The sequence below is a fragment of the Brachyistius frenatus genome, unplaced genomic scaffold (genome assembly GCF_029030835.1).
Source record: "Brachyistius frenatus isolate BFR_SWC_R1_liver_20210118 unplaced genomic scaffold, ASM2903083v1 Contig_29, whole genome shotgun sequence".
In the NCBI taxonomy this organism is placed as follows: domain Eukaryota; kingdom Metazoa; phylum Chordata; class Actinopteri; family Embiotocidae; genus Brachyistius; species Brachyistius frenatus.
In genome coordinates, this window is record NW_027210628.1 from 1,164,694 (window position 1) to 1,192,304 (window position 27,611).

At 40.7% G+C, this 27,611-nt stretch overlaps 2 protein-coding genes across 2 annotated transcripts; both read right to left on the minus strand.

The window, feature by feature from the left end:
* Positions 1 to 45: 45 nt before the first annotated feature.
* Positions 46 to 21,763, minus strand: LOC138621337 (collagen alpha-3(V) chain). The gene is made up of 46 exons (XM_069699334.1): positions 21,690 to 21,763; positions 20,933 to 20,969; positions 20,694 to 20,747; positions 20,502 to 20,609; positions 20,347 to 20,400; positions 20,174 to 20,227; positions 19,731 to 19,775; positions 15,672 to 15,725; positions 15,365 to 15,409; positions 15,073 to 15,126; positions 14,619 to 14,672; positions 14,469 to 14,522; positions 14,211 to 14,264; positions 13,999 to 14,052; positions 13,822 to 13,866; positions 13,638 to 13,682; positions 12,712 to 12,819; positions 11,450 to 11,503; positions 11,236 to 11,289; positions 10,984 to 11,037; positions 10,738 to 10,845; positions 10,568 to 10,621; positions 10,352 to 10,459; positions 8,591 to 8,641; positions 8,161 to 8,214; positions 7,983 to 8,036; positions 7,803 to 7,856; positions 7,583 to 7,690; positions 6,415 to 6,468; positions 6,056 to 6,109; positions 5,783 to 5,836; positions 5,649 to 5,702; positions 5,472 to 5,525; positions 5,271 to 5,324; positions 5,124 to 5,177; positions 4,780 to 4,833; positions 4,638 to 4,691; positions 4,500 to 4,553; positions 4,305 to 4,322; positions 3,919 to 3,981; positions 3,633 to 3,812; positions 3,377 to 3,512; positions 3,163 to 3,269; positions 2,690 to 2,770; positions 2,391 to 2,600; positions 46 to 1,927 (listed from the first exon to the last, which is right to left on the minus strand). The coding sequence occupies exons 1-46, from the start codon at positions 21,761 to 21,763 to the stop codon at positions 1,775 to 1,777; spliced, it is 3,234 nt and encodes a 1,077-aa protein (XP_069555435.1). The 3' UTR covers positions 46 to 1,774.
* Positions 21,764 to 22,306: 543 nt separating this feature from the next.
* On the minus strand, positions 22,307 to 26,752 carry LOC138621194 (collagen alpha-1(XXIII) chain-like). Its single transcript, XM_069699048.1, has 11 exons — positions 26,747 to 26,752; positions 25,912 to 25,965; positions 25,061 to 25,180; positions 24,366 to 24,404; positions 24,041 to 24,094; positions 23,866 to 23,919; positions 23,113 to 23,220; positions 22,945 to 22,990; positions 22,683 to 22,736; positions 22,542 to 22,586; positions 22,307 to 22,346 (listed from the first exon to the last, which is right to left on the minus strand). Exons 3-10 carry the CDS (start codon positions 25,163 to 25,165, stop codon positions 22,579 to 22,581), a joined length of 468 nt encoding a protein of 155 aa, XP_069555149.1. The 5' UTR covers positions 25,166 to 25,180; positions 25,912 to 25,965; positions 26,747 to 26,752; the 3' UTR covers positions 22,307 to 22,346; positions 22,542 to 22,578.
* Positions 26,753 to 27,611: the final 859 nt, after the last annotated feature.

The window sequence follows — 27,611 nt, forward strand, 5'->3', positions numbered from 1 at the left end:
AGGACAAGCTAAAGTGTCAGGCCCTTTCACACTAAAATATCCCAGAAAAGAATGTGACAGTTATAAATCCAAAACATGTTTAAAAATGTCAGAGAACTTCCTTTCTTGCATGCTAAGAGTTTTAATGCTATTATACTAACAGGTTGAGCATAAGCAGTTAAAATGCAAAACAATTCATCAGGCCTTGTCACAATCCTGTTCAACAGGTGGAGGCTGAAATGCATATAAAAATTTGTTTTTTTTCAAGCATAAAAACATGCTGAGATGGCATGATATGTGTTTCTCATAGTTTGTCCTCTATATGTCTCAGTTTTCTCAAGATTTCTTTGAAATAGTTTTTTCCCAAAGACCTTTAGAAGTGAACATTTCAAGTAATTTTGTACATTAGCCTACTTCCTAGAATTCAATGATAAAATTCAATGTTTACTGACTCTCCTTCCAGAAGAAAAGTTTAATATTTCACATTCCCGACTATGAATTTGAGTATCATTATTTCATATCCAATCTTTTCCCCAAGTTCATAATACTAAACAAGCAAAGTTATGCTGACAAAGAGAGTCAGTTGGAAGTATTTGCAAAAGTGAGTTGAAGTTTGAAAGTTACCATGTTTCAAAAGGTACAATGGAGCCTGGAGTAAAGAATGACCTGTCATAAATCACAAGCTGAACTGCCCTCTTATAAGTGGAGTGTGGCAAAACAATTAATGGCAAAGACACAAGAATACATCTATGAAAAACAGTAGCGATTATAATGACAAGCTTTCCAGCTGGGTACATAACCACCGTTTGTCCTATGGTCTGCGATGCGCTTAATCGAGGCGCTGAGAGGGTCATGGGGGAAATTATGAGTTAGGGCTATAGGAACTGAAGGTTTTCTCATTTTGCATTTTATGAAAGGAATGTATTATCTGCCTTGGACAATTCTGTATAGTGTGCTGAAGAAGACCTTGTGAACAGGGACATTTCATCTGCCTTGCTGCAGGCACTTTTTGTCTCCCCACAATATCTTGACTTTTTGACATCATCAAACTTGGACACTAATGAAGTGGCTAATCTGTCCAAACAAACAGTTCTTATGAACATTTTGAAACGTGGTAAATTATAATTTCACAGTAGGGTTTAGATAAATGTTTCAGTCTAATGCATAAAAACTTAAAAACGGTGTACTCATCCTCCACCCGTAAGCACAAGCTTGAGCACAAGGAATAAGGCAAACATAAAAACATTCAGCTATATTCTAATACTGCATCTTCACATGCTAATGTAACATTACAAATGTCATCACTATTAAGGGAAAAAAAATCTGTCCATTACCTCAATTTTAAATTGTAATTGAAGTTCAACATTTACCGGTGTAGGCAGGCTCAGCACAAATAAAACACTGAGCTTGATTTCATTCCACATGTTCATAGTGATGATTTTATTTTGATATGGCTGTAAATCCCTCTCCCAAGTAGAGAAGGAAGACACTGAATATGGTGATGTGTATATATAAACACCAAGTTGCAAGTTAAATTCATTTGACAATTTGGTTCTGCATAAGGATCATAACAATTTATAAAATGTTTCATTTGATAAACAGTTCCACAATTCAATAAATATACATCAAAATACAGCACAGCACTGAGAAAACCATTCTGAAAATATATAAACACCACAAATTTCTACAAAAAACTGTTTTTTTTTTTTTTATCAGAAAGAGCATTGGAAAGAGATATTTACAGAATGTCTGTCACATGTACGCACACATGCACGCATGCATGCACGCACACAGGTCACAAAAAGCAGAGGGGTCCCAAAACCACCATGGTCTCAGAGACGAAGTGGGAGACTCCACTGATCTCTAGACCCAGATCTCTGACAGGAAGTAACTCCATATCACCTCGATGTAACTCCGTGCTCCCCCGAACCCTCACGACCACGTCCACCTGGAGAAGGATCAGACAAAAAGCAAACATTAAGAGAAAACGTGAAGACAACATGTTCCAGTAACTGAACCCTTTTGTGGCAGTGCATGACAAAGGAAGTTCTCTTTTGCAGCCTTAAAATGTCTTAAAACATTCTCAAATCTCCTTTTAAATTCCCTGTATTTACATGTCTATATTACCACAAAAAGGGGAGGGAACCAGAGTTCAATGATTAGACAGTGTTTGATATATTTATATTAATTGCTTGACTTATTTATCACTTGGAGACTGTATTTTCTGTAGAAGGAAAGGGCCTTGATCTGACAAATGCAAATGTGGTCAACAGTGCCTGAAAATCACAGTCTTTTGTTTCTTTTATTAAAAAATACCTTAAGCACAATGATATAAAACGAATACATTAGTTGGATTAAGTTACAGCTCGCTGCTGAATTGACAAAAAAAACATTTTTGCCAACAGTCTTACCTCGCAGCCTTTTCTGGACTCTGTGATAAGGTGTGAATCAATGTCTTTGCCGGAGTCTCCCAGCAGGTGGATAATCTGACTGCTTAAATCAGCGTTGGCGGCAGATTTGGACTGATTTGCTGCACAGCCGAGAGTAAAGTGCTGGAAGGCTGTGTGGCTGTGTAACCGCAGAAACCTCAGCTGGACAACATCTACCCCAGAGTACTCAAACTATGAGAAACAGGAATAAAGTAAGAACTAGAAGTGATAAATCTTCCCCAATCAATCTATAAATTCATTGATATATCAATCAGACTTGCCTTGTTTCCACCATTTTGCTGAGTAAACCACTGCACTGACATGCTCAATTTCATCATTTCTGGTTCCCGCCATATTTTAATCTAAAGAATCGAATACAAATCATAATTTTAAAGACACTCCAGATAAACATGTTATTTTGTAATTACATTATCAGAGAAAACATGCCCTTCTTCTTTATTATTTCTGCCTAGGGAAACAAATCTTTGTGTGTGTTAGTCTACTTTCTCTACTGGAAACCTGAAAAATCAATTAAAATGAAACTGTTTTTTTTTTTTTTTAATGAGATTTCAATACATTGCTGTGGAAAACTGAGGAAACCTCATCTGACAGCTAATGTCATAGGGAATGTTGTAAAACTTTGTACTGTAAAACCATGGGATCATATCTTTCTGTACATGTTGTTGGCATAGAGGCTGACGCTTACACAACACACCCTGTCAATGTTAAGCCATGTAAGTGAAAATGACTATACCTGTGGGTGTATTGGGTCTATGCAGGTTGTTCCTCCTGCTGTGAAGTTACAGAAAACCTTCACACCATCATAGGGACAGCCTTGATTTGGGTCCATGTAAAAGTAACCTGAAAAATAATGGACTTGGGCACTTCTAGACTAATTTTGTTCAGTGTATCATCAGTAACAGATATACTGAAATATATAACACCTACGTACTGAATCAGATACTGACCATCTTTGAGATGTGGATGTATGAGTCTCAGCTCATGGCAAGTGGTGCCAGGATCATCTTTGGTCCCCAGGGGCCAGCTGAAGGATTTGTCAGCTTCATCTCTTTGAGGCCATCTCTTTAACACTGGCCTGGGATGCTAGGAATCCACCAATTTAGTCATACAACCAAACATTGAATTAGTCAGCCACCTTATCAATTCTTAAATATAAATATATAGCATCATGTAAATTTATAAAAGAAGAAAGCTTGTACCAACTTTTTGTTGTCCCTTCCTTCGCTTCAGGAGGCTAAGAGTTTGCTTTGAAGTTGGTTCAGTTTTCAGTCCATATCTTGAACTTATTTTGGGCCTTTGCTCAATTCTCAGATCAGGTCTTGGATCAGATTTTGATCCTCGACTTTGTGTAGGCCTGTGTTTGCTGGATGTTCCTGGTTTTCCCTGTCAAAAAAATTACATGATATGACATTTCAGGCTGTTTAGCAACATTAACTGATACTCAAAGCAGCACAGTATATTACTGTTAAGGTTAATGATCAGATCTTACTGGTTGTCCACGCTTGCCCTTGATTCCCTTCATTCCTCTTGTTCCTTGGGTGCCTTTCACTCCCTGTAAAGGCCCATACACAGTAAAGCAATGAATGCATGAAGATTGAGGTTGTGATTCACACTTTCAGAATGTAATACACAAAAGTAACATATATTTCAATTATTGCAAGTAGATTACATCTGGTTTCCTTAGAGAGTCATCCATATAATCAGAGAGGCAAAATATACCATCTACTACTACTGTGATATGAGGCTGCTTTGTGACTTAAAAAATTATGCAATTTCTAAAAAGTGCTTTTGACATTCAACCAGTTGAGATACTTGGAGACACACAAACCTACAAAAACATGAATATATATAAATTAGACAACATCAGTCTCTCACCTTCTTTCCAATTTGGCCCTGCAGCAAAGACAGTACAGAAATTACTTGAGTCAAGTCAAATTTCCAATATTTTTTCTGATATGCTTTAAAAATCTGGCTAACATATGTGTATTTTATGCCCTAGTTTTGGACAAGTCCACAAAGTCTGATGTTTCAGTAAGTTATTATGAATAGCAGAATATCAAACCAACATACAGGGATTCCCGGGAAGCCTTCCAGCCCACGTGGACCGCGAGGACCTGTGTCCCCCTGTGAAAACCCATCAACTGATTAATAACTCCCTCCCAGTTATTAAAACAATGCAAAAAGGAAAAAAAACATACCAGGACTTACCTGCTTTCCTTTATGACCGGTTTGACCTTTCAGGCCCTCCAAACCAGGATTGCCCTGAAATAAAAGTAAAAAATGAGATGCATAAACATGAAATCATGTTATTCAATTGAACAATTTCCCATTTAAAATAATTTCAACTAACCTTTAGCCCTGGTGGTCCAATTGGTCCAAGTATCCCCGGTTCACCTGGAAGACCCTGTAGAAAAGAAATTGAGAAAGACTTACAGACTTCTGCTTATTATTCTAAGTTAATGCTGTCATAATTTCTGTGTGTTCTTGGTGTGATTTGTCAATAAGAATCCAGATACTGTGCAATTGACTACTTTTGAGGGATAGCATTTATTTTAGTCATTTTGCTAACAGTTTAATTTTAGGGACTTTCAACACAGTAGTAAAAAGGACTGAATATAAAGCAAATCTTTTAAATGCTAAATAGATCCATTAATTGTGAGGTGAGGATATGCACTACATATGTGTGACTTTTACCTTTGTGCCAAGACTTTCAGGTTCCCCCTTCTCTCCTCTCAGTCCTGGAAAACCCTGCATCAATGCCAGTGTTAATGTAGACATTCACATGAACAGACATTACACCAACTTTAGTGACCTTAATATGCTGTTCAAAAACAAGTATACCTTTGGCCCAATAGGTCCAGGAGGTCCACGTGTTCCTTTTGGACCAGTTTCACCCTGAGAGTTGCAACAAGACATTACTAAGACTCATTTCCTAGCACAGTGCATTATATCAAACAAATATGCAATTTATGCATGTACATATAGGTGATCATGGACAGGATTTCTTCTTCTGGAGTTTATATAACTGGATTGATATCATACCTTAAATCCTCCCGCTCCTGTGTTTCCCATAATCCCAGAGAGCCCAGGTTTTCCCTACAATAGTATATGCATTCAATACCACACAATGCATCTGTTAGTCACAGTTGAAAAAATATGAATAGTTTTCCTTTGTTTATAGTACAGGATTGCTTGAAATTTACGTTGTGCTGAGCTTACCATTTTTCCAGGCCTGCCTGGTGTTCCAGGAGCCCCTCTGAAACCAATATCACCCTTTTGGGTGAGCAGGGGAGGAATTTAATTTATCAAAAAGCTTGAACATAATAAACTGGAGGATGGTAAACTTTTCTTACCGGATCTCCTTCATTACCCTCAACCCCCAGCAGCCCATCCAAACCACTCAGACCCTGACGACGAGATCAAAAAACAAGAAAACAATTATCAACAACAACATATTACAAAGGTTTTGTTTGTGTGCTAAAATATGTCAATAATATTACACAGCATTTCTTAATGCTATTTTATTTCGATATCAAATGAGCATTGATTTTCTGCAGCAGTAATAGATTTGGTGATATACTCCATGCATTTGTTTGTGTGTTTCATCTGTCAAAGGGGATACTTACAGGTTTTCCTGGTATTCCAGCAGGTCCAGGCGGCCCTTGTGGGCCTTCAGCTCCCTACAAGACAGACTATTATGTAAGCTCAAGGGCCACACTGTTAAATTTTTACTAATAGATTTCTTTATTTGGTTTCGATTGAAGGTTTCATTATACTTTAAATGATATCAAATAAAGTGTCTGTGTTTTCAGACACCAAACACAGAGAGCAGGATAATTTGACGTACAGTCATAAGGTCCAATCTGAGAGGTGGAATAACAGACTTTAATTCAAAAACCCAAAATTTCTTTGGTAATATAATGCTTTTGTATTAGATGATTCTTTTTTTTTCTTTTTTTTATGTAAGATTGAAAAAAAACCTCACATTTTTCCCAGCATCTCCTTTGCTTCCTTTTTTGCCAGGCTGAGCCTTTCTTCCCTTTATAAAGTACAAAGTGACAGGAAACAGATGTCAGGTTCCGGATGCTCATCAATCAAGAAATAGGCTACCACCTTGCAGTTGTATACATCCAGTTATACTTGACATACATGATGGTTAAGACTCATAATATATGTAGTGAGGGCTTTGAGCGAATTTGACCAATAAAGCTGATTCTGATAGAAAACAACATTGTAGCCATGACAGTAGACAATGCTTCAAATACAGATGTTGCTGCATAGAAGCTACAAAAAAGCTGTAAACATGGATGTTTCCCACGTGATTGTTTGTGCCAAATTTGAAGAAGTTCCCTCAAAACAGTCCTGAGATATTGCGTTCAGGAGAATGAAAGGACAAGAGATCACTTTAACTTAAACCTTTAACTCCTAAAATCTCATATGTTCATCCTCAAGTCCAAGCAAAGGTTTGTGCCGAATTGTAAGAAATTCCTTCAATTTGTTCCGAAGATATTGCATTCACGAGAATGGGGCAGGAGGGAGGTCACCGTGACCTTTGACCCCCAAAATCAAATCAGTTCATCCTTAAATTCAGTTAACGTTTGTGCCAAATTTGAAGAAATTCTCTTCAACTACTCCTCAAATTATGCGCTACGGAACAAGTGTGAGGACACAGTGACCTTGACCTTTAACCTTTCACAAAATGTAATCACTTCTTTGGTTGGTTCAGGTAAATGTTTGTGCCACATTTTGAGGAATTACTTGAAGGCTTTCCTGAGATCTTGCATTCATGAGGTCACTGTGAACTTGACCTTTGACCTCCAAAATCAAGTGAGTTCATCCTTTTGGACCAGGCAATCAGTTTTGCCAAATGTAAAATAATTCTATCGAGAGGTTCTTGAGATACTGCATTACCAGACAACAGAACAGACGGTTGTACAACCGGATAGACAACTTAGATAGATAGAAAACATAATACCTTCTGCTGTGGCTATTGTTGTTGTGGATGCATTAAAAGCATTGAAAAATATTATATCAGTGAATTGGCTGTATCTTGCATCAGGCAGATAAAAACCTTAAACCTCCACCAATTGTTTATTTCAAGAATAAAGTGTCTGTTTTAAATTGACATGGGCTTAGCAATGGCTTCGTCTTACCTTTGGCCCCTGAACTCCTTTAGTTCCTGGAAGACCAGGAGGGCCAGCGGGTCCAGGTCGGCCTTTAGCACCTGTCGAGCCAATGAACCCCATCTTCCCCACTGTGCCCTAAAAATGCAGTGACTCACTTAAATACAGCTAAAATTATAATCCACGTTTTAGAGTAGAAATTAACTTTTGGATCTGGAAAAAATTCCAAACAAGCTATCTCATATCTCACCACTGTGCCTTGTGTTCTAGGCTCCCCTTTTGCACCTTTTGGACCTCTTAAGCCCTTGGAAATATCAAGGGTTATGAAGACACATTGCATCACCACGGTCACACATCTTTGTACACTCCACTAAATATGCCTGACCGAAAAAACTATGGCCATCGGGTGAAACCTATAATGAAATCTCACCATGCCTCCTTTAGTGCCTGGCACACCAAGCCTGCCCTTCTCCCCATGATTTCCCTGAATTGTGGAATGACACACAGCAGAAACACAAATAATTAAAGTAAACTCTTAGCTGGATAAATGACACATACTTCACTGGGCCAATTGGACTGTATTAGAATGAATGAATGACATATTACACCTTTGGTCCAGGGATTCCAGTTTTTCCTTCAACACCTCTCTCACCGAGCAAACCCTAACAAAACAACAACACAGAAATTTTTAAATAGTCCTATTGTGAGAATGTACATTTCAAGAACAGTAAGGATTAATAAAACAACAAAACATGCAATTTCCTGATTAAATGGTTTCCTCCTGTATTTGACAGTGAAGTGTAACTCAACACATGCGGAACAATTGCTTTTGCTGCAACCAAGTGTATGAAGTTCTTACTACAATGCTTTCTGCACATAGGACATCATTGCCTGTATGTAACTAAATTGACAGTTTTAACCCATCAAAGTAAACACAAAAATGTATAGTGTAATAAAACATTTTGTGTAAATTTTCTCTTGAATAGCATATTGTAAACATATTAATGGTACGTTAATGTTAAGTCAAATAAAACATACAGCTGGTGATGGTCCAACTAGTCCAGCGGTCCCGATACTACCAGGGGGTCCCTGAGATGAGAAAAAATGCATTGTTTATTTCTGGACTTATCATAATCAAACAGTAGAACCATGACACATCATCTAAAACAACCCCGTTTAAAATAAAAAAAAACCCTGAATGTGATGAATTGCATTCATGTAAAACCATATTTAACTGAAAATATACCAAACACAACATATAAAATCTTGAAACTGAGAACTTTTATTGTTTTATTTTAACCCTTGTGGATGCAGCGACGAACTGTGTTCACAAACGATGATTTTTGGAAGTGCTCATGAGCCGATGCAATGATTTCCACAACAGATTCATATCTGTTTTTAATTTAGTGCCTGAGGGCCATCAAATATAGTTTTTTGGTCTTGTCCTTTGCGTACTGAGAGTTCTCTGGATTCTCTGAATCTTTTATAGATATGAAGTACCTTCAATGATAAAATCCCCAAATTCTTTGCAATTTTACATCGTGGAACATTATGCTCAGATTGCTGCACTATTTGCCCACTAAGGGCCCGATTTAAGATCTCAAATGAAGGGTACTACATTTCTTGTTTGTTCCAAAAGTTTGCACATTTATTTTGCACCCGTTTTGCGGGTGATTTACAAAGAGTAATTGTGTCTTTGATATCAGGTGCAAATCGCTCTACTTAAATTAGCTGTTTGCGTGAGTTAGATTGAGTCCAGCCGTTCTAACAGAACGACCGCGAAAGCAAAAGGAAATCTGATCCCATTGAATTTAATAAATATAAATATAACAAGAATAAAACGCTAAATAGTAGATTATTAGGCAATTTTTTTTTTATAATAAAACGTTGGCAAATAAAACAGGAGGGATGGTAGATGAAATGCCTCTTAACAAATACTGAGCAGCAGGTGCAGCTCTTTCTGTGATGACCAGGTGACCTGGTTTCATTCAGTGTCTCGCGAGTGCTCGGGGACCATATGAAGCCTATACCTGTGAATTCTGCAGGACATCGCATTCAGGACCTGGGACAGCACACCTGAATAATGGGACTGGGTGGAATATTCCCACAGCGATACGTTGGAATGACCCAGAAGCAGGTCAATGCTGAGTCGTAAGAAGTTTTTTTTTAATTGCTAGTATTGTGTGGCTCCTTGTTATTGGCTATCAATCATCATTCAGTTCATTCAATAACTCTGAAATGTCATTGCTGGATAGACGATATGTCTGAATAATTTCTGCCTCTGACATCTCAAAATGTTTACACGGGTGTAAAAACACGTTTTGTACGTATTCTTTAGTTTCCCTGCATCTCTTTCTCACCACAATAAGAGCAGCCGTCTCTCCTGATGTGTGCATCTTTAACCTGAACCTCTCTCTTCACGATTGAGAAAACCAATTTTATACCCAATCATGTTTCTGACCTGTTGCCAGTTAACCTAATTAGTTGTGAGATGTTCCACCAGGTGTTTTGTTGCCCCTGTCTCAACTTTTTTTAAACGTGTTGTTGACATCAAATTCAAAATGAGCACATATTTTTCATAAAACAATAACATTTATCAGTTTCAACATTTAATATATGGCCTTTGGTCTATTTCCAATTAAATATGGGTTTACATTATTTGCAAATCATTAAATTCTGTTTTTATTTACATTTTATACATCACAGGTTGCTTAACATGATTCAGGGATCAGCATTAGTTGCTCACAGACAACATTTTTGACAACATCAATAATAAAAGAATACTTCTCTGTTACTGACAGTTTGCCCAATGAGCCCCTTCTGGCCCTTGACTCCTGCTGCCCCAGTATCTCCCCCAGGTCCAAACTGTCCAGACATGCCTGATAAACCCCTGGTGCCTGGCTCACCCTGTGAAGATAGAATCATCATCCAATTGTGACTCAAACCATGAACATTAATTTTACAGACTGATTGGATTGTTGGTCCTTCTGCAATTTCTGAGTTGAGATGACTGACCTTGAGCCCTGGAAGCCCCTGTTGTCCTCTGTCTCCTGGTACACCCCTGTATCCCTACAAAAAAAAAGCAGATGGTGCAGGCAGGGCAGACTGAACACAATGTCCTACTTTTAATTTGCTGACAGATGTAGCACAATATATCCCAGTAAATGAGAATTATTCCTAATCACCTGCTTCCCTTTTGGCCCCTTTGGTAACTGTGGCCCTTGGTTCCCTCTGTCACCTTCAACTCCTTTTAGTCCTTTCTGCCCATGAGGTCCAGTGTTCCCTTTCGTACCCTGAGTTTTAAGAGTGATGCACTTTTTTTTAGTTCTAGGAGATATTGTGATCTGAAATAATGTGCAATAGCAGAATCCAATTTTGATCCCTACTTTTGAAACTGAAATTACACATCACAGATATTCAAATTTACTCACAGATATTCCTTTTTGGCCCGCAGGCCCTTCAAATCCCATCAGTCCGACTGGACCCTAAACACAAAAGCACTGGGTTAGTCTAAATGGGCTAAACATTTTATGCCTTAACATTAGCAAAAAAACATAGGGGTGTGTTTTTTATGGATACTCTGACCCAGTTTTTGTCAGGCCGTCAAGATATTTTTCAATCAGTTAAATGCAAATAGAAAAAAAGAAGTCAAATCTGTGAGCAACACAGTCTAATCAATCTACCTCCTCACCATCGAGACCAGCAACTCCCTCCTGCCCCAAATCTCCTCTGGATCCCTGAAGATACGACATGTGCAGACAACAGAACTGACTGGGTGAACAAACATTTAACTGATTGTTTTCAACATTACGTCAAATGCCACTCCATCATTCTACTCTTGCATGCAGCATTTTCAGCTCCACTTATGAAGAAGAGCAGATCCTGAGTCTCAGTTACCTTATCTCCATTCACACCACCTGATCCAGTTGGTCCTTCAGTTCCATATTTGCCCTGAGTTGAAGAGGTTGAAGCAAAAATAATATAAGGTAAATAAGGTTTAACAAGCATGCTAAAGTTTCCTGTACCTTCTGCATCTAAATTTGTATTTGACTGTATTTAATGATTATTTTGTGTACAGCCTGTTTTTATTTTGTGTTTAGTATGCAAAATAGTGCATAAATAACTGTTCTGTGATTTAATATACAGGGAATAATACAAACGTATCTGACTACATATTGTAAAAACATGCAAAAAATAGCAGTTTTTGTAACCCTGACCAATTCCACAATAAAAACTTAAATATATTACTGCAAACAGTGTGGACAACTTTGATTATGCCACGGCAAACTTCCATTCCCGAAGTGCAGTTTGTCATCCACGGCAAATTGATCAAAAACTGGAAATCAATATTTGTCTATCTTGAATTCACAATGTCCAAAGTATCTTCTAAGACATTGAAATATAATGATGAAGAGAATGACTTTTCCCACACAACTATGGTGGCTTCTGTTCAACTCTCCTCTTTCAAAGAGGATGGAAGATACAGAACATGAAACTTAATCACACATGGGATAGCATATCTGGTTTCCAAAATATTCTGAATGTAATTCAACTACAACATTAGACCTGCACCCAGCAGACTTGTTTGTGATGAATCCAGAGAAAAATGGAAAACTCTTGCCCAATTGAAAAGAAAGACACTTTCTGTTCACTTTCATGAATATTGAAAGTGTTTGACCTTTCACTTATTGAGTGTGACTAAGAACAGACAGCCCAGATCAGTGCCACAGAACACTGGCTCATTGGCATGGTCTACTGTGACAGATAACTGTAATGTAACCATAAAATAATATTATCAATGTCTGTGCTCCGCACAAGCAAAGACATTCAGGCTTGACGTAGGCAGCAGAGGTGAAATTAACTGCTAAAGGCAAATGGAAAAGACACTCAGCAGTGTGCAGCCACATGTTGAGCAACCACGTGCATACATAAAATAAGTACCGCTTCACTTTGACACTTGGCTGCTTAGATTTGTTTTTGGTTTACATCCTGACCTGCGTTATGTCGGTGAGATTGACAGACAGATGAGCATTGAGCTTGTGCTCATGTATGAAATTACAAAATTAGGCTCCAGGGCACAGCAGCACATCCATATACCAACATGTAACTGCTCGAAAACTAAAAATTACTTGACAACAAAAGATTGAAAATAAACTTACAGGGTAACCTGTGACTCCACGAAGGCCAACTGGACCTTGTGGTCCTTTGTCACCTGGAGGGCCACGGGATCCAGCCTCACCCCATGGTCCGATGTTACCCTGGATCCCCTGTAAGTAAAACAGTTATTCACAAAGACATGATCAAAACAAGTTTCAAGTAAAGTCAGGTTTCTTTGTAAAACCACATTCATATAATACCTCAAATCAAAATCAAATTAAAGCTTAATATTGGGACAAAGAGAAATTACACAAAAACCTACACAAAGAGAAACATACTGCATCAACAAAGCTTATAGACTGAGCTTGTACAACTCCAAGAAGTCACAATACACAACGTGTCATACAGTATACAGTACAGTATAGCTGAAGTTACTAAAAGCCTAATAGAAGCAGTGTTTCGTACTTTGTCAGTGGTGAACTCAATACAGTAAGCAGTCTGTTCTGTCTTGTACATGTACATCCTAAAGTCAAACAGTAGTGAATCTTGAAAAGACTGTTTGTTTATGCAAATAGTTTAACTTCTCTCTTTCTCTGAAACATGTTTTGGTACAAAGCACGACAGTTATGTGATATTTGCTGGATTTGTTTGCGTGTCATGTTGACATAAACTGGCACACGTTGCGTGTGCAAAATGTATTAATTGGTGAATTGACTGCATTTATTCACCCATTCACTCACAAACTTACACCAGTGCTGAGAGACCTGCCTTGCAGGGTGCTGGCCTACCCATCGGTACACTTTAACATGACAGAAACAAACCACCAACCTCACTAACTTCCTGAGCCACTGCCATCTTACTTTTTTATTCCTAGGATTGTCATTGTTAAGACAATATTTTAATAACACAAGTTGACCTATATTGGGAGGTAAAGGACTGGATGGATGGATTCATGTTTGATTAGAATGAATCAATGAAATCATCTTACAGGAGGTCCTCTGTATCCCTGCGGTCCAGGCATGCCCATCTCTCCCTGAAGGATGACAAGACATGATGTTTGTAAAGAGGTCAGAATAAACCCTTCAAACACATGGGCTAAAGTGTGTTCTTAAAAAAAACAAAAAAAACAAAAGCAATAGCAGTGAAACTGTTACGAGGACAATTTTACTTACTGGGGGGCCTTGTTTTCCCTTTGGTCCTTCCTCCCCCCTCTTACCCTTCAGGAGAAGTTCAATATCACATTATTTTAAAATACAAAATGCATTTTATCAGTGAACAACCAAGTGAACTGATGAACATAGTGATTAATGCATAAATATTAAGAATTTCGAGACTCTTAAAACCTGTACCTTTAGTCGTGTACTTCCTGTAAGTCCCCTGGGGCCTTCTTTACCTTCAACCCCCTAAAGGAAATCAACATTTCGTAATTTTTTTTCTTTTATCTTCATTATGGTTACAAAAAAAGTATCGGAATCTCTGCATTATAATTATGTTATAAAACATATTACAGGACCACCTCTAGAATACGTAGGAGGTCTTGTTATGGTGTTGTGTAACTTACTCTCTCTCCTGGCTTTCCTGATGTCCCCTTCATTCCTCTCCTGCCAGCTTCTCCCTGGAAATTGACACAAATGTATAGCTCACATAATTTGATGTGGTGAGTGATCTAAAAAATGTGGTAACACTTCTACGTAATAACTGTCAGCCTTTGACCCCACTTACTCCCACTTGCACCCAAAATAATCGTAATTTCTTCTGTGTGACCAAATACCAGACCAAATTGCATTGCACTCGTGAAAAAAATGTAATGACCACTCACACTCTTCCCGACAGGTCCTTGGAGCCCCGGAGAGCCTGTCTTCCCAGGCGATCCCTATTAAAAAATACCAGAGCATCCAATCTTTACTCATCACACTGTAAGGCAAACAAATTTGCTTGTTCTGTGTTTAATAAGGAGAGGTAAACTCACCTTTGGTCCTGGAAATCCAGTATCCCCATTCATTCCATCTTCACCAACTAGTCCCTGATAGAAAGATATTAGTCTAAAACAAGCCTGTCCCTGTCCTGGTTACCCTGTAATAGTTCCACTGAAAAGTAATTTCTGAGAAATGTAAAATGAATGTTTGAAAAATGTAACTTATGGGATAAATATTGCACCTGGCAAACATTGTTTCCAAATTTGTGTTATAGTTGTAGTCAATTTGTGCTACATATCTCCATGAATGCCATTAAAAAACAATAACAACAAAAACATATGATCTACTCTCTCCATGGATTTGAAACAGACAACATTAAGAAGCGAGGCTTTTGTCACATGGTCACAGTGCATTTCCATAAATATAGAGCAGGACCTCCAATAGGTGTTGCGTGTTTAGACAAATTCACAAATATGAATATATGAAAATATTGTTGGTTGGTCTTACCAGGACACCAAGACTGCCATCCTGTCCCCTGTTACCCAAATGACCTTGAAATCCCTGAAACAGGACACAGATAATTGGCATTTCTGATATTTTTTGTGAGTGTTTCTCTTGTGGATACAATGAAAAAAACATTAGGCAGATTGACTACTAATGCCAACACTTACAAAAATAATATTATCTTTGTAGGTGTTTGTATTAGCTGGTGTCATTTAAGTGGATATTTCAGTTTTAATTTGAAGACATAAGCTTAATTTTTTTTGGTGTGTAAGTGTGAGTGTTTCGATGAGGTCACCTTCAGGCCTTTAGGTCCGGGCCCCCCTGGGACTCCAGTCAGTCCCTACACAAACAGTTTACAGATAAAAACAGAGACCTTTATCATAGAGCTGTCACTTGCTTTGACATTTTGTTATATAATGCAATGGTATCCATACAGTTTTAAATGTGGCTTTATGGTCTTAATACTGTTTGTTGCTACTGTATATCAAATGGATCAAGGCTATGGTAAACTGAAAAATAGAATAACTTAAGTTGAAAAAATTGTGAATAAAATACAGAGCAATCACATAAGAACAGAATAAGAAGTGTAGCCAAATAGGAACCTTAATACCAGGTTGTCCTTCAAGTCCTCTCTCTCCAGATTTTCCAATTTCTCCCTGCAAGCAAAAAACACATCCACGTCACTATTATAGATTCTGTTATGAGGTAGTGGTTGAACAGACCCAAATGCACACACACAGCAGATGACTTGATGTAACACAGGTTTAATTTCCATACAGAACTGGAGAATAGTCCAGGGGATTATACGCGAGTACAGAAAGAAATCCAGAATGGCTGTAAGCCTGTGACAGTCACTACCGACCCGGGATCCTGCCAGGGTTGGGGCCGGAACTCTGGCAAAGTCCAGAGGCGGAGAAGGTCCCTGAGACGTGTGCAGGCTGGTCAGAGTGTCCCCGTAATTCTCACCGGAGCTGAGGTAGGCAGGTCCAAGCTAGCTAGTGAGCGTGTCCCCGCGCCCGAACCACACAGTGTGGGTTTGGGCGGAACCGCAGCGGCGGTAGGCAGGCGGTCTCCGAGGACCAACACTGAGCTGGATACCTGGTGACCTCCGTGGACCGACGCAGGACAGCAGCCGGGTCGACTGTGTGGTTTCCCGTGGGCCGACACAGGGCAGTGGGCAGGGTCGACTGTGTGGTTTCCCGTGGGCCGACACAGGATTGCCAAGACACGTCAACTGGTGATCTCCGAGGAACAACACACTGCCTCCATTCCTCCAGGGCTAGCTTAACTGCTAACAGCCCACGGTTCCCGACGTCATAATTCCGCTCTGCAGAGAGTACAGTCCCTACTCCAGTATCCGAAACATCAACTTCCACCAAGAACTGGCGAGTGTTGTTAGGCTGAACGAGAATGGGGGTCGAGGCAAAGCGCTCATTGAGGGTCCGGAAGGCTTATTTGGCTTCAGGGGTCCATGTGAAGGTTAGTTTGGTGGAGGTGAGTCTGGTGAGGGGCACAGCAGTCTTGCTATAATCTCTGATGAAGCGACTGTAGAAGTTAGCGAAGCCCAGAAATTTTTGGAGTTGTTTGCGGTTCAAGGGGGTTGGCCATTCTGTCACTGCTTTCACTTTCTCCAGGTCGGTTCTGACTTGCCCCTTCTCCATAATGTAGCCGAGAAACAGGACGGAAGAGGTGTGAAACTCGTATTTCTCAGCCTCGATGCAGAGGTGGTTTTCCAGCAGGCACTGCAGGACGAGACGGACACGGTGGTGGTGTTCTTGGAGACCAGCAGAGTATATCAGGATGTATTCCAGATACACGAAGACAAACCGATTGAGGAAATCCCGAAGGATGTCGTTCACTGAAGCCTGGAATATAGCCGGGCTGTTGGTTAAGCTGAACGGCATAACCAGGTACTCGAAATGTCTGAGGAGTGGGTTGAAGGACGTCTTCCACTTGTCTCCCTCTTGACTACGGATGAGATGGTACGCATTGCAGAAATCCAGCTTAGTAAAGACCGGACAGGGGCTCAAAGGCTGAGCTGATGAGAGGGTTACTTATTCTTAATAGTGATGCTGTTAAGTCCTCTGTAGTCGATGCAGCGGCGGGCGGAGACTCTTGTCTTTTTAGCCCACGAAAAATAATCCGGCTCCAAGAGAGGACGAGGAGGGGCGAATGAGCCCAGCTGCTAGCGAGTCTGATATATATTTCTCCATCGCTTCTCATTTAGGTTTAGAGAGGTTGTAGAGATGACTTGAGGTGAATGAGATGCCGGGGAGCAGGTCAATGGAGCAATCATACGGATGGTGAGGGTGGAGCGACAGTGCGTGTTCCTTGTTGAATGCTTCTTTGAGATCATGATATTCCGGGGGAACAGATGAGAGACTTGGGATGGGTTCAGGATGTCCGGGGAGGGAGTCCACTGGCGGGAGAGCTGAACGGAGACAGCAAGAGTGGCAGGAGAGGCTCCAGCATGTGATCCTTCCTCCAGCCCAATCAATGTGTGGGTTGTGATCGGTGAGCCAGGAATGATGAGATGTCTTTGGTAGAGTTGGATGTTCTGACGGTGATTTCCACACGAGCCGAGTACGGTGTGTAATTTTGGCCAGTGAGGTACCATCGAGTGCAGTCACCAGGAGGATCAGAAGATAAACACAGGATAGCTGGCAGGAGCAGATGAGACGGGGGACCAGGAGGCTTCTGAGGTTCGCTTGCCAGTATCCCCACAGTTACTGGTGAGCTCCCCCTTTTGGCTGCATGGGGCACGAGCTGCCCAGGTTTTCCGCAGTATAGACAGTCTTCTGCTCGAAAACGTTGTTCGCTCTACTCGGGGGTGAGGCAAGCTCTGCCAAGTTGCATAGGCTCCTCTGATGAATGGACTGAAGGGGAAGGGCCGGAGGAGCGAGGAAACACTAGGCTGCTCTGGTGCGGCAGGGCCGGAAGCCGGAAGCGAGGAGTTGAGAAAGCTGGAGGAGGGGGTGACTGTGCTCTGGGTGTCTGGGAGCCTTAGTTCTTTTTCTCTCCAGCGCTCTCTCAGACGGTTATCCAGCCCTGATGGCGAGGGAAATTAGTCCATCTAGCGACTCCGGTTTGTCTGAGATAGTGTCTGAGAGACTGTGCAGGAAAACCCCCATCAATGCCTCTTCGTCCCAGCCGGACTCTGCCGGCAGGATCCGGAAGTCCACAGAGAATTCTGCCACACTGGAAGAACCCCGACAGAGGTGAAGCAGGCGTTTAACCGTGTCACTGGCGTAGACTGGATGATGGAACACCTTTTTTAACTCCTGAACGAAGTATGAGTAAGCGGTATAGCCGGGCATGCATCTGCCGAGCATGACCTCTGCCCAAACCAAGGCTCTACTGCGTAGCAGCCCCACCATATAAGCCACTCTGGCATTGTCTGATGCATAGGTGCGGGGCTGCAGGGTAAACACATGCGTACATTAAAGCAGGAAACCTCTGCACTTCCTTGGGGCTCCATCATAGGGTTCCAGAGAGGGGACATATGATTCCTGGGATGGAGATGTGGGTTCTGGAGAGGGTGGCTGGGCAACTGGTCGGTTGGAGGAGAGGTACCGCATCACGCAGCCAATCTCCGGCACTTGGAACCTGATGGACTGCTGAGAGTCTATCAGCTCCTGGTGCAGTTGGTGGTGCTGCCCCAGGAGTATGCCTTGGCTGGAGATAGCTCTCTGCAGGTGATCTGCAGTTGTTTTTTTTTACTGCTGTGGCTGCTGGGTTCATGCTGGTCAGTCTGTTCTGTTATAAGGTGCTGGTTGAACGGACCCAAATGTGCACACACAGCAGATGACTTGATGTAACACAGGTTTATTTTCCACACAGAACAGGAGAATAGTCCAGGGAATTATGGGTGAGAACAGAGGCCAGTCCAGAATGGCTTTAAGCCAACAACAGGCACTACCAACCCGGGATCCTTCCGCTCTCTGGAGTGGAACTCTGGCAGGCGGGGAAGGTCCCTGAGACCTATGCCGGCTGGTGAGCGTGTCCCCGTAATTCTCACCGGAGCTGAGGTAGGTGGGTCCAAGCCGGCTGGTGAGCGTGTCCTTGCGCTCCACACCGGGCAGCATGGGTTCGGGCGGAACTGCAGTGACTGCAGGCAGGTGGTCTCCGAGGACCGATGCTGAGCAGGGGGGCTGGATACCTGGTGATCTCTGTGGACTGATGCAGGACGACCAAGACACGTCAACTGGTGATCTCCGAGGAGCGACACAGGACGGCTTCTTTGTGCAGGTGATCTCCATGGATCGACATTGGACAGCAGATACGTACCACAGGGTAGCAGAGAGGCACACTGGTAGGACAGGTGAGATGATCGGACGGACTGACACAGGTGGAGTGCAGGACCGAGGTTGATATACTGCCAGGTAGTGATTACTGGAATGAGAACCAGCTGTGCCAGCTGAATGAGGTGTGGCAGTGGGAGGAGACTGGAGGCGGGCAGTGGACTGAACCCACACCCTCCAGACACAGACCAAAACATAGAACACATGACAGACAAAAACAAACAAGGGAGAAAACAGGAAACATGAGGGAAAGGGTGATTGGGGAAACAGGGAACGACGAAGAGGGACAGGCGGAGATCCTGACAGTTTCACAACAAAGATCACCATGTGCAAACATATTCTCCGCTCACTCATACTCACAAAAGGACCAGGCATTCCAGAAAATCCCTCTCGACCATCTCGACCCTTTGAGAGGAACAATGACCATAAATGATAATGGTAAATTATTTACTCTAATTCCCACTGTATGCTGCTTTTCACTGTAAATATTGAAATAATAAAAGTAACAAACAACATAAAATTTGACACTATCAGATGGAAAATACTGACTGCTGTGGTGACTTGAGTGTGTTTTGTTGTTTCTGTTGATTTCAGCACTGAACACCATCCATACAAAGTGTGGCATATGATATCTAAGAAATATAACTTATCTCTTTTATTACATTTTTGGGGCCAAATAGAGATGTCTGACAAAATTTTTTTTACTCTCTGTCACATTAAAATCACTGAAAAATGAAGGTGGTACATCTACAAATATATAGATTGTCTCTGATTACATAATAACTCATTAGGTTTCCTTAGACCTTGTCGCCTCGAGGCCCAGGACTTCCTTGAATACCAGTTGGTCCTCGATCCCCCTTTATATGCACAGACAGACACATTCAGACATATGCACAAATGCAATTTTTTGAACAAAGTATACTTTTCAGTAGAAACAACTTTCAAAACATGATCCCAACAACTTCTTCAAACCCACCTTCGGTCCATCTTTTCCCTGCTTCCCTTGCTCCCCCATGATGCCATCAAACCCCTACAGCAGTTCAAGACAGTATAAAACAAAATGTTATATTAACCATTGCTGTAGGATTGTTAGTGAAAAGGATTGTTTTTTACCACATTAATTAAACTCACGATGGATCCAGAAAATCCGGGTGGACCCATTGGTCCCCCAAGTCCCTCAAGTCCTGTTGGGCCTTGACGACCCTTAAATCCACTTTTACCTGGAGGCCCTGGATGTCCCTAAACACAAAAAAGTCAATGAACTGATTCTCTGATCTATATCAACATTCAAATAAATTGACAAACAGGGAGGCTCAGACTCACCAGGTCTCCCTTAAACCCTTGATTACCCTTTTCACCTCGCCGGGGTTTGGCTCCCTGACAGAAACATGGCAAACACAAAGCAACTGCACATTTAGCTCAGTAGTGACAATTCAACAGAATTTTATTACAGGCTCATTGACAAGTTTAAGATCATTAAATATTGTTATAAATCATTAACGATGGAACCGTTTTAGCAACCGTCAATAATGAAATTGCTTTAAGTAATCTTACGGGATCACCTGAGGGTCCAGCCTTTCCTGGATTTCCATTGGCTCCCTAAAATAAGAAAAAAACAGACAGTCACTCATGCCATACTTGCGATAGCACAAACAATAAACAGCACTCTTATCATCTCTGGCAGTTAATATTGCCTTTATAGAGGTTTTGCCTTTATTATCTTACATAAAGTCCAAGTGGTCCAGGCTCCCCTATTTCACCTTCATCTCCTGCATCCCCCTGGAGAAACATGCAAAAAACAAATGGCAGTGACATATAACTGATAAGTCCAGTTCAATGCAGTATTTAAAATGTTCTTTTCACATATTCTTTTAAGTATACTCACAAGGTCACCTTTAGGACCTGGAGGTCCCCTTGGCCCTGGGTTTCCCTATAAGGGGTTCATACAGGAGTTGTTGTTGTCATCATGTGATAAAACTGCTCAATATATATACGTTGTATAATGAAAACTTTTCACAAAGAGATATCCATTATGTTTATAGCTTACTTTTTGAAAATGAAAAATTCCATGAAAGGTTTAGCAATTCACTATCGCCCTCCAAATACTACTACTAATAATTATATTCTTCTTATCATCATCATCATCATCATCATCATCATCATCATCATCATAAATTTGTATCATTGTGTCTCTTGTTTATATATAATGTGACCATGCCATCATATGCAAATCCCAAATGCTGTAAATGCAAACCAACTTCCAAAAACACATAACCTTTGTTTCTGCATTCTACACTTTTTTTTTTTTTTTTTTAATACCTGAGGGCCACGCACACCAAGAGACCCAACTGCTCCATCTGGACCAGGCTCTCCCTGAAGTAATACATGTACATGGTGGACATTTATGAAGTCATAAGCATATCATCATCGAATCTCTATTAGAAAGAGTACATCTGTAAGTGTTTCGTTACCTTTGGTCCAGCTGCTCCTCTGATTCCCAGTTCACCTTGATGACCCTGACAGCATAAACATTTCTTCAATAAATAGTGTTTTATTCTCAATTTTGATTGCCACTTTGCTGAACTACATGTTCACTTACTGGAGGCCCTTTAACTCCTAAGACACCTTGTAGTCCTCTGGGACCCATTTTGCCCTAAGTAAAGAAATTGATAGATTCTCTTCTTACACTGATGATATCTCATTATTTAGTCCAAAGTAAATATTGGTGTGATATTTTTGTAGTAGTATATTGCTTCACATCACTCACATGGGGGCCTTGGGGACCACTAAAGCCTGGAGCTCCAATGTCTCCCTGAAAACAATAAAAAGCAACAATGGCTGTGGAATATTTACATAGGTATTGTTATTTATATGAAAAGCAGCTATGTGTAAGTGTGAGTTAGTGAGCTCTGTGATACTGACTAGTGGTCCTGATGGTCCTGGGAAACCAGCAGTACCCCTTGCTCCGGGCACGCCCTGTAAACATTGGACTGTTTAGATGTTGTAATGTGCCTCATTCCAGTCATTACTAACAAACATCAGTAAATTTAAAAAAAAAGATTGCTTTTAACAGAGTAAAAAGGTCTTGTTGAAAATGCATGTTATAATGACATCACGTTGAAGGAGCCATGACAGGGGCTCTCATTTAATAGTGAAGTCATCTGTACTTACTATGTAACCAGGGACCCCAACGAGGGCTCGGACTCCTTTATTTCCCTGTTTAGAGTAAGACAGACAAACAGGAATCACATAAAACAACCCTCCTTGAAAACAACTAAAACGGTTGTGTGTGTGGTGGATGCTTGACCTGACCTTGTGTCCTTTTAGTCCTTTGTTTCCCTGTTGTCCTGCCTCTCCCTGATAACCCTAAAGGCAGAGAAAAAGACCACTTTATGAAAGGTTTTTGTAGATTCAAAACACTTCCTTACACCAAGTGCCAACAATTTGACACTTGAAAATGTGCACCTACATTGAGACAGAAAGATAAATATATACTAGATGAATATATACACTAAGGCCTCCACAGTTTTAATCCCTATAATATTAGAAGTCCAGGCCACTCTTACCCACTCACCCAGCTCCCCTTTGCTGCCCTTCTCTCCTCTGTAGCCCTTGGGACCCTGTAAAGACAAGGAGGATGTGAATTAGTAACACTACAACTGACTGAATTTAGATGTGGAAACTGCATAACAGTTTGAAACTATGAAACTGTACACTTTTTCATCCCAGTCAGCAGATTTACCTGTTCTCCAGGTAAGCCTGGATGGCCTGGGTCAGCATTCTTTCCTGGGGTCCCATCTCCTCCAGGTCGGCCCTGGGGACCCGGCGTACCTTGTGGTCCAGGACTGCCCTGGAGCATGACAGAATATGTTACGCTTATGCTGCTTATCTTCTTTCACAAGAAGTCACATAATAGAACCACAGAAATTTACTGCCCACAATCCCCATAATTATTACGTGATATAACCAGGTAAGAATCCAGCAGTTGTTCTGAGCAACCACTTAATAATACCATGGCAACATACGTGAACTCCCAGCAACCACTGAAACACATTATCAACCACCCAAAGTTATCATAGAAATGACTCAATCCATTTTAGGGAACCACCATAACACAACCTAATAACTGACCTCACACTAACCACTACCAAAGACACTAACAACTGCCTAGCAACACTGTAGCAACCTCCTGCTGATGTTGGCTTAGTCAGCAGATCCTTTTTCTTTTTCTTTTTTTTTTTTTGTGATAGTATCTCTATCACACCATGGAGTGCTACATACAGTATGTCAGTCAACTGAATACATAATTATTCAAAACCATAGTTATGAGTTCAACGTGGAGTTTTAGGGACAAGAAGAGCAGACACAGCGATAATTTACTGTGAGTGAAACTTAGCATGGCATTAATAAATGTGTTAGATGTCTTATTAAAGTGGTAACAAGCAACTCCCCATTAAAGACTCTGATAAGATGCAAATAAAGAAAAGATACCTACAATTTTCCCTTGAACTCCTTTTGGTCCTTGCTTTCCGGTAATTCCAGGTGGCCCCTGGACACGAAAGTTGTGACCGGAGTCCATATACAATATGTTTGGTATTGTTATAGTATGTAAACTATTACATTTAGATTGTTAAATTCCTTTTCAAGTTATGTATAAAGCCTTCACTTACAATTGGTCCATCATCTCCAGGAGGTCCAGGAGGCCCCGGAGGCCCCTTAAGTTTCTGAGGATATATGAAAAACACAATGTGTTATGGCTCAGGCCCACCATGTCTTTATAGTCTACATTTGCAAATATATACAGAATGTTTCAAGATCAAATGTATGCATTAACTGTCTTTAAGTAGATAAAGTAATAATACGGTATGCTGTTTCTGTAACTGAAGTTCAGCAGCGCTGCAGGGTTTGATTTGTGCTGTGATAACAAAAAACGTATCACAAAAATAAAATCTTAGGAAACATTTTTGAGAAAAGGGGATTTAAACAAATACCTACCGGCCAGGAAGACACCAGCTTTTTGTAAATTTTCTTTTTCTGAAAGGAAACCATGGAGAGTATATTAATTTACACTATATTATTAACTTTGCAAAATTTAACTACTAGAGGCTACAAGACATGTCACCTTGTCAGGTTTGCAACAATACTGTGGTAACCCTCAATTATAGAGGTGACTGTTGTCAGCGTGTGAAATACACGTGAACATATAGGCTAGTAATTGTATGATATGGGTGGTCATGTGACTTCTTAGGGTTGGATGTAGTGTGTGTGAGCGTGTGTGTGTGTGTGTGTGTGTGTGTGTGTGTGTGTGTGTGTGTGTGTGTGTGTGTGTGTGTGTGTGTGTGTGTGTGTGTGTGTGTGTGTGTGTGTGTGTGTGTGTGTTTGTGTGTGGGTGTGGGTGTGAGCGGGTGCACTCATGTAAACAGCAGCAATACAGAGAGTGAAAGACAGGCAAAAATCAATCAAGTGGCGTCCCTAAAACAACAATAAATATTGAATTTCCTTACTTGTTGGCCAATAGTCGGCCACAGATACATTGAGCACCTGTAATAATCCTATCTCTGACACTCAAACAAAAAAACAACATCATTTGAAAACCATAAGAACATTCGCAAATCAAAGAACTGAGTTACATTCAGTTCAATGTACATAGGGTGTTTGGTTATTGGAGCAGATCCACAGCAGCAGTTTACCTTGAAAGCCTCCCACTCTTCCTCAGACATTTTGAACACAACAATGGCAGGCATCCCAGGAGGACCAATTGGGCCTCTGTATCCTGTCTGCCCGGTCCTGCCCATAATGCCTTGATAGCCCTTAGAAGGTAGAAAACAATAAGGCTCTATGATGTGAAAAGCAGGTTGACTTTATATTACATTGTTGTCTTTTGGATTAGATTAGTAGTCAAAATAAATCAAAGATGCATTAAGACATTTTGACTGCTATAAGGAGTTAGAAAATAAAACCAAAGTTCTCTAATATGAACTACATAGAAACTTCTGTGTAAATTTACTCACTTTTGCTTAAACTACTTAAGATGGAACTGGGAGTTACTGTACATGAACTTTAATTAGGGAATGCATATGTTCTTGATTACTGTCAAAGAGTCCAGTTTATATTAAAAACAAACAGATAAACCATTATGATTATAGAACATAAAATCCGGACCAGTATTTTTTGTTTGGTTTTGGTCAAATGGAAAACTGAGACAAGATATAATTTCACAACTCCAGTTTTATGGTGCACATTTATTTCATTGAGTGATATTGGATATAAGTTACATGAAAACTTTCTTTACCAACCTCTGATTTCTTTCTCTCTTTCTAAGCCTATGTGAACCACAGACTTTTAGAGTGAGAAAATACAAGAGCCTACATAATTTGAGACTGTAAACCAAAACAACAGGCTAAAAGTGGCTAAAAGGGGTTAGAACCTGCATAGGGCTTCACAGTTGGGTATATGTTGATGAGTGGACTCTCAAATTACACAGGCACATTTGATTACATATTTACCCAAACATTTCTTAGAGCTTCAATTTGACACATACTTTGTCTCCTTTGGGTCCTGGCTGTCCTGGTAACCCTGGTCTACCACGCAAACCCTGAAGAGAGAGGGTGAGGTAGAATCTTTAGATCATCTGGAAATTAAATGGTTATAATTTTTCTTGAATGTAAGATTGATTAATAAAAACAAGTCAAAATATTTTGAAACCTTTGGTTTAATAATGCAGACACAAAACAGTGATAATTGAGTATTATGCATATATCTTGGGGTATGTCTGATAAATCAAACGCATGGTGGAAATGGATAAGGACAAAGATAAATAATGACCTTTCAGTTAAAAACAACGCAAATAGTCTCTAGTCTGAGATACCAGAACCTGGTTGTCAGAGTTCAGACTTACAGTACCACAGTTTAGCCAGAGGAGGGAGACAATGCTGTTCATTGAAGAGACTAATACTCTACTACCACACACACACACACACACACACACACACACACACACACACACACACACACACACACACACACACACACACACACACACACACACACACACACACACACACACACACACACACACACACACACATGACTTTCTAGGTGCTAGAATTGACACAGATGTATGTTGCCGCCAAAATCATTCAGCTCCATGCAAACTCAATTTCATCCAAGGTCACGACAGAAAATTAGATGAGTATGTCACACAAATATGATTCAAATGTGCTGTGCCATTTGTTTATGCAGTTATAATATCATTGCCACTCTGTGAATAAATCTTATGTTTAAAGTGCAGAGGATTGTGAAAACAAAAATAACTTCAATTGTGAAATCCAATCTCATTCACACACAGTTACTAGAAAATGTAAACAAGGTCTTACCCTTTGACCTCTGATGCCAGGTCTGAGTCTTGCCTCATGATGTCTGAGTGTGTATGTAGGAGGCTGATTGGCTGCTTTAACAGTCTGATGTGGAGGTTCAGTCCCTGACTGGATGATAAAGTCTGCAGTACTGGACTGGGAGATCAAATCCGGTGAGGGCTGAGTGTAAAAAATGGCAGCGTCATAACTTTCCTTTTCCATCTCTGCATGTCCGCGCCCTTCCTCCCCCACCTCTAAATCGGTCTCTGTCCCGCCCTCTTGCTCTCCACCTGGATATGATATTGTCTCTTCAATGTTTTCCCACTTGTCCTCCATTTCCTCTTTTTCTTTTATATCCCTGGCTGAAACATTACCCATCTCATTCTCCATGTCTGTGGGACTTAGTGCTTCTCTGCTTTGCAGTGTGGGAGTTAAATCACTCAGGCTTGAGGCTGGATATTTCTGAGGTGCAGCAAAGTGCTCTGTTGTTGCTTGTTCTGGTGATGCATCTTCTTCTATTGTGCTAAATACTCTAAAGGAGGAACTGCTGACTTCTAAAACGGGAGGTGTAACCACTGATGATGATGCCTCCTGTCTCTCTTCCCTCATTCCTCCTTCTTCAGATGGAGGGTACACGGTAGGAGCAACAAACCCTGATTCTGTGGTGGGGTCTGAGAGCAGAGGAAATGTAGTAACAAACTGTACAGAAGTTCTTCCTGTACTTGTTGTCTCTGCATGACTTCTTGATGAGACACCAGGAGCTGTGGGGCGTTCTGTCTCAACACTGTCCAAGGCAGTCATGACATTTATTATGGAGCCCTCCTTGGCTGTATCGGGAGCTTGATGATTTTGTCCTGAGAGTAGAGCAGCTTTAAGTATTCTGACA

What these genes read in the sequence shown, in the direction of transcription:
- LOC138621337 (XM_069699334.1), bottom strand. Translation starts at nt 21,763, where the DNA reads ATGTACATGTATTACTTCAGGGAGAGCCTGGTCCAGATGGAGCAGTTG. An exon ending in CTGGGCCTCGAGGCGACAAG is followed by an intron (nt 19,776 to 20,173) that starts GTCTAAGGAAAC and finishes TTCCTCTCAAAG; the next exon opens with GGTCGAGATGGTCGAGAGGG. An exon ending in CTGGTCTCGATGGTGAGGAG is followed by an intron (nt 11,038 to 11,235) that starts GTAGATTGATTA and finishes TTTTGTGTTTAG; the next exon opens with GGTCCAGTCGGACTGATGGG.
- LOC138621194 (XM_069699048.1), bottom strand. Translation starts at nt 25,165, where the DNA reads ATGGGCAGGACCGGGCAGACAGGATACAGAGGCCCAATTGGTCCTCCT. An exon ending in AAGAGTGGGAGGCTTTCAAG is followed by an intron (nt 24,405 to 25,060) that starts GTAAACTGCTGC and finishes GTTTCCTTTCAG; the next exon opens with AAAAAGAAAATTTACAAAAA. An exon ending in GGGCAGCAAAGGGGAGCTGG is followed by an intron (nt 22,737 to 22,944) that starts GTGAGTGGGTAA and finishes CTCTGCCTTTAG; the next exon opens with GGTTATCAGGGAGAGGCAGG.